The sequence below is a fragment of the Kogia breviceps genome, chromosome 8 (assembly GCF_026419965.1).
Source record: "Kogia breviceps isolate mKogBre1 chromosome 8, mKogBre1 haplotype 1, whole genome shotgun sequence".
Lineage (NCBI taxonomy): Eukaryota > Metazoa > Chordata > Mammalia > Artiodactyla > Physeteridae > Kogia > Kogia breviceps.
The window spans coordinates 96549221-96555220 of NC_081317.1; the positions used below are offsets into that span (position 1 = coordinate 96549221).

The 6000-nt window shown below is 53.1% G+C and overlaps 1 protein-coding gene across 2 annotated transcripts in view; it reads right to left on the reverse strand.

The window, feature by feature from the left end:
• The window catches only part of ROR2 (receptor tyrosine kinase like orphan receptor 2), a 213976-nt gene extending 210063 nt beyond the window's left edge, over positions 1–3913 (reverse strand). Inside the window, exon 1 of one of the 2 annotated variants that reach the window (XR_010841625.1) lies at positions 3537–3803. Coding sequence is in view for 1 of the 2 variants with exons in the window: in XM_059071036.2 (XP_058927019.1) it covers positions 3537–3624 (88 nt within the window). In the remaining variant the exon portion in view is untranslated. Of the gene's footprint in view, positions 1–3536 lie in introns of both variants that reach the window. The other variant, XM_059071036.2, reaches the window with a different exon arrangement.
• Between the last annotated feature and the right edge of the window lie 2087 nt (positions 3914–6000).

A 6000-nucleotide genomic window follows, 5' to 3' on the forward strand; every position in this document is an offset into this window, starting at 1 on the left:
TTTTGACACCTTCCACGCATGGTATTCATGGAGACCACCTGGCAGTCACCACAGGTCCCCAAATAAGGAAATATATTAATGACAACTTTCTTCACCATGAACAGAAATATGTCACAGCCCATAAGGAGCTCCCCATAGGGCACAGCAGGATAAACCCAAAGCTCCGCAGCCCAGCCCTTCTCCAGGTGGTAAGCACAGGATGATGCCGTTCCCCTCCAGGTTCCCAGGGAATGGACGAGATAACCACCAAAAGGCCCCTGACATCAATGAGCATTCTAGAAGATGGTTTTAAACCTTGCGTTCAGATAACAGTAGCCCACTTTCTTTTCCCTGACAACTCGGAATTGTATAATTACAGCTCTCCCTGGGAAAAGAGTTACAGAGTACACAAATTTCCTATACTTTTTAATCAGAGTAGTCAAGAGTTCTGCAGATTAGGGAGGCCAAGCCTTTCACACCCAGATCCCATTTCAATGATAATGATAACTTTCCACATCCTGGCCTCCAGCGGAATGCAAAGGAGCGCCACTTCTCGAGCTGAAACCTTGCTTTAGAAGTCCCCCTTTAAAGGATTAATCTTCCCTACCTGTCAGACGGGCTGTTCCCCTACTCCTGCATTTCTATCCCACTGATCTCGGAAAAAGATTCCAAAGGATAGGCATTAAACCCAAACTCTGCCAGGCTTAAATGTCTCAGAGGTTAAACCGAGGCTAAAGAGATAAAACGTTCTCGGGGAACAAGTACAAACACTACAACTACAAACACTACAAATCACACCGTAACAGAGACTGACATACAAACAATAATTACCGCGGTATTTTGACCAAACAATACAAAAACGGTTTAGCAATAAAAATAGAAATGTTATTTCACATTGCCTCGTAAACCTGCAGATCACTCTCACCAAAAATTACTTCTGGTAAATGCACCTTTTTAAACCCATGTTGCTTTTCTGCTTGCAAAATATTAAGCATATTTCTTTTTAAGTTTACTAACTATGACTTGCTTTACTAATCAAGAGTTCAGCCTCTGAACTGACTAGGGCCCCTCGGTCACCTATCGCCATTTTTATAAACAGTTTAGTATAGCAGCTCACAGGAATGTCACATAGGGTCAGTGGTGGTCATTGTCTCCAGATGGCATTTTTATCAAGTAGACATGAGGGTTAAACTTGCTCTCACTGTTAAACATTGAAAATTTTCAAATGTGTGATTCTTCTTTGCTTGGTACACAGCCATAATAAGAAAAACATGCTTCCTTACTATATAGTATATAAAAACTTTTCTTTTTCCATAAAGTCTTCTTATTCAAGATGTTTTCATTTACTTACTTCCAAATGGATCACTATCATTATTTATTACCACCATCACTCCAGGGGTCTGGGCCAGAAAAAAACACTGCACTGTCAAAATTGGGGTGAGGGACCCCAAAACTCCCAGCCTAACCTACCCAGGCGGGGCACACGGTCCCAAATCAGGTATTTATCTCGTTACGGAACAGAGTCTTCTAAAAAAAATGTTGAACTTATAAATCCTTTTAGAATAACGTTTCCATGTTTTTACATAGTAACTTATGTTTTGTGTATAAAATACACTCAAATTACAGGGATTCTTCTTTACAGCAGAAAAGATGCCAAACACTCGAATCTCCTGTAATCATAAAATTGTATTCATAGTTTTGAAAATGATCATATTCTTTGAATTTCCAGCTAGCCTAGCATTCCAGAAGGAAGAGAATTATAAACAGCTTCCCTACTCCCTCCCCTATAGAGATTACTACTATTTTACTGGAAAAAGAAAATTACCTCCACACAGGGTTCAAAAATTAATGAAAATGATATTGGATGGCTTTGTTCCTCAGAGATTTCTTAAACTCGACTGTAAACGACGGCAATGTTTAAACTACTCTGCGCTTTTAAAATGAGAGCAGTCTTTCCAGGCTTGTTACAACCTTTATTTAAGCAACAGACCCATCACCTTTTCTCACTTCACCCACCTCCAACTCTTCCCTGACAAATGCAACTTAAACCGCCTCCGGGCATAAGTTTGCGAGGTAGGGTTTTGCAGGGCAATTAACCCCACGAGGCCACCACGCAAACGCTGTGCAAAAGCACGTCGAGTCGCCGGGATAAGCCCCCTCTTCCCCCTCCCACAGCGCAGCAAATACATTCTCTGACTCGAAAGGGGAGAGGGATTCCAGCGGGGTGAGGGGTGCAGAAATCCACAGGGATGTTGTTAAAACCCCAAAGACTGACTTAGAAGGTCTGGTTTACCTACCATTGCACATTGCACTCTGAGCGGCTTATGCTTTAAGGAACAGCGACATAAATGCAAACCCCTTTCCCAAATCAAGTAACCAGGGATGTGTGACGTAATCGGCTCTTGCTTAAACCCAAACACCCCCCAAGAAAGGCTGCCCGGCATTCCTAAATCTGAGGACGGGTCCCTGGAGCTCGCAGCTGGCAGCAGGATACGAGAAGAGCTGGTCCCCCTTCTCGCGCCTGTCGCCTAATTTTCACCTTCCTGAAGAAATGGAGCGGGGGGGGGGGGGCGGGGGAGGAAGCAATGCGTGGAGTGGAGACACTGAGACCCACTCACGTGTAAGGGGTGGCTCACGGATTTCTGGGACGTGAGGCGAACCCCCTCAGCCTCCAAACCTGGAGGCCCCGCCGCCTTCCCCCGCCGCGGCAGGGTGCGGGAATCTGGCGAGAGGTGCAGGCCAGGGATGCCCCGGGGATCGAGACGGCTTGGCCCCCTAGGCCGGTCCCCCCAGGCTCCCCCCGAACCTGGAGGCAGCTCTTGGGCGCCCCGGGGTCCACGACGCCCAAGATCGCGCGACCTTCGAGGAAAACGCCACCGGGGAGCCGGGCCCGCCCCTCCAGCCTGCCCGAAGGAGGCCAGGTCCCCAGCAGCCGAAAAACCGCCCGCGGACCCCAGGCACAGGAAATGCCGCTTCGGCCACCTCCCGGCGGTGGGGGAGGGGGAGAGGGGGTGAGGGGCCAACAAAAGGGAAGCCAAATCCCCTTTCAACCGAGCGGCGGGGATAGGGAGCCCCCTTCCCCGAGCCTCGTCCCACCACGGCGCCCGCGCTGGGGAGATCTCGGAGCAGAGGGGGGCGCCGCGGGCCAGGAGCCCTGGAAGGGAACCTCGGGGAGCAGGGCCGAGTCAAGGTGCTGAGAACATCGGACACGTCTGCGGACCCGGGGCCCGGCCGCATTCACACTCACGACCCTCAGAAATCCCCGGCTAGGGGCTCCCTGCGGGCGCCGGCGCCGCCCGCCCCGGCCTCTGGAAACACTTAGCCTTCCCCAGAGCGCGCTTTATTGAAAGCAGCCCCGCGCGGCGGGGCGCGGGCAGGGGAGCGGGGCCGAGGCGGGTGCGGAGGGGCCCAGTCAGGCGCCCCTCTCTCGGGAGCAGCGGCGCCGGCGCGGCGGCCCGGGCAGAATCACGAAGGAAGGGAAACACGCACGAGCCGCGAGCCCAGTGCCCGCGCACGGAGGAGGTGCGCCCGGGCAGGCGCGGACCGGCTGGTCCTACCTGAGGTCCCGGACACGCAGAACAGGAGAGCGGCGGCCGCCCAGACGGCTGGGACGCACAGCAACGGCAGCGCCAAGCACCGGGCCATGCCGCGGGCCGTGGGGGCTGGGGCGCTGGGACCGGCGCGGCGCGGGGTCCGGGCGCCACCACCCCTGTCGGCCGCGCGTCCGCTGCCCTTTCTCCTGGGCACTTTGCGAGTTGGTCCCTTTCGAGGAACTCGTGGTCCTCCTCCTCTCCCGGCCGGGATGCGCCTCTCGGCTCCGGCCGCCTGGACAAGCACGGGGGGCGGGCGCGGGCAAGCAGGGAGGCAGGGTCCCAGGCTCGCCCGCCCCGATGGGCAGAGCGAGGCCGGCGCCAGCGCCCCCTGCCGGAGGGACACGCCTGCGGCGGGCGGGGCACGCAGGCAGCTGGGGGCCGGGACCGGGGGGCCGCAGCTCAGTCCCCGGACGTGCCTCTCACTCCCGCCCTCGGGCCCGCTGCTCGGGACGCTTGGCCGCAAAGGTGAAGCCTTGGGGGCGTACAGCCAGACCTCAGGGGGGCTCCCCTCGCCGCAGAGACGCCCCGGGCAGTTGGCACCCATCTTTAGGGGGCGGGACCCCCGGGGTCCTGGTCATAAATCTGTAACTCAGGACGACTCTGCGCCCTGCCAGCCTACACCGGGGCAAATCAAAAAGCCACCCAGTCCCAGAAACTGGCGGCGCAGGAGGAAGAGAAGCAGAACGTTCAAGGAAAGAAACAGGCCGCGTCCCTGCCGGCGACTCCCGGCCCCTCCTCGCCACGCTGCGCCCGGTGGGGACAACGTCGTCCCTCCAAGATGCTCAGAAACTGCTCAGAGTGGAGCTGCATGGAGGGAGCTCTCGGGAGCGCGATGCTATCTGAAGCCACCGCGGCTTTGGGTTTACTGTTAAAAGCAAATTGTGTAATTTTACCCATTAAAGGCCACTATTTGTTCTCTGCAGAGCCTCAGAACATGCAGAAGTAATTTGCTTCACTTGTAAAAGACATTTTGAACGCAATTCAAATAGCATATTTTCTTGCTTATTCTTGGTTTTGCTTAACACATGCAAAGGTCTGGAATTGGAAGGCCTGACCCTCCTGTTTGTAACTTAGGAATTTTCTTTGTTTTTGCTCTCTTGGAGGAAGGATTCGGAACCTCCAGGGACTCAGCTGTTTGTTTTGTGCGATTTATCTTTTAACTGATTATCGAACAGTTTGTTTGGCGTTTTTGCTCAAACACCATTTCCTGCGAGTTGGCGTGAATTCGGGAGAGACCTGGCCTTGGATGCCAGGCCGGCAGACTCCTGAGCGCGCCCCCCTGGAAATGCCCTTCCACCGCCTCACACATGGCAGGAAATAAAAGTCCTCTTGCTGTGGTCTGCTGACAACGTGACTGAGCCAGCCCCGCCCGTTACGCCTGTTCAAATTATTTAGGCCTGTCTGTCTCTGCCGAATCTATTTGGAGGAACATCCCACACAATTCTCGTTCCTTAAGCAGACGAAGGACTCTAACTCTGACTGGCCAGGGACGGCCAGTGATCCAGGGCAGAATGGGAGAAGATGGTAAAATCATTATCCAGCTGCAGCGGCCCGCACACAGCTGCTGCTCCGGCCGCCGCTGGCGCGGGTCTGAACCGCGGGCCGCAATCCCCGGTGTTGTGTGAGGACTGCCAGGTGTTTATCTTTGGGTGTTTCCTCCCTTTTCTTCCCCTGGGGGCCCTCAAGGATGCTTTAAGAGTAAATAAGGCTTTAAGAGTTGGTCTTGAAGCACTAGTTCCAGACTCCTCCATTCTGGATTTAATGAAAAACAGACAGAGAGGGCAGAGAAAGATCCTATGAGCTTTGCCTTCAAAAACCGGTTAATCAGCAAAGCTTTGTCCTTTTCGTGGACCTGTGCCCCTTTTGCTTTCCACTGCATATGCTTGAGGTTGTCCTTCCAGAACCATTGGGTGAGCAGCTCTGCCACATTCTGGGTGTGAACTTTGGGGAAGTGACCTAATCATGCTTCAGCCCCCCATCTGTCTGCAATTTTCACAAGACTGGGTTCCCCACCTGACCCGACAGTTTAAACAGTGACATGTATTTTTGCTGATGGTTTCTTGGGTGGGGTCAGAAATGGGGGTTATATCACACATGATTTCTTAAAGCTTTTTAAAAATCATCTTTTCAGGATTTCTCTTTCCCCAGAGTATCCCTACCTATAACTCTGGCCTGCTCTCCCAAACCTCCCCCTCACTCCCTCCTTTCTCCCCTTTCTACAGGTTCAGAAGTGAGGGATAAACGCAATAAGTTTACACCTGTAAATGGGTAGGGTTGAAATACGTATTTTCTAAATAGTTGGCAGAATGTGGCTTAGATCCCAAGCCAGACTGGACCTACTTATTCCCTCCCACATGTATTAGCTATTGATTTCCGCATTACAAGTCACCCTCAAATCTAACAGCTTAAAACAGTACACATTTATTAT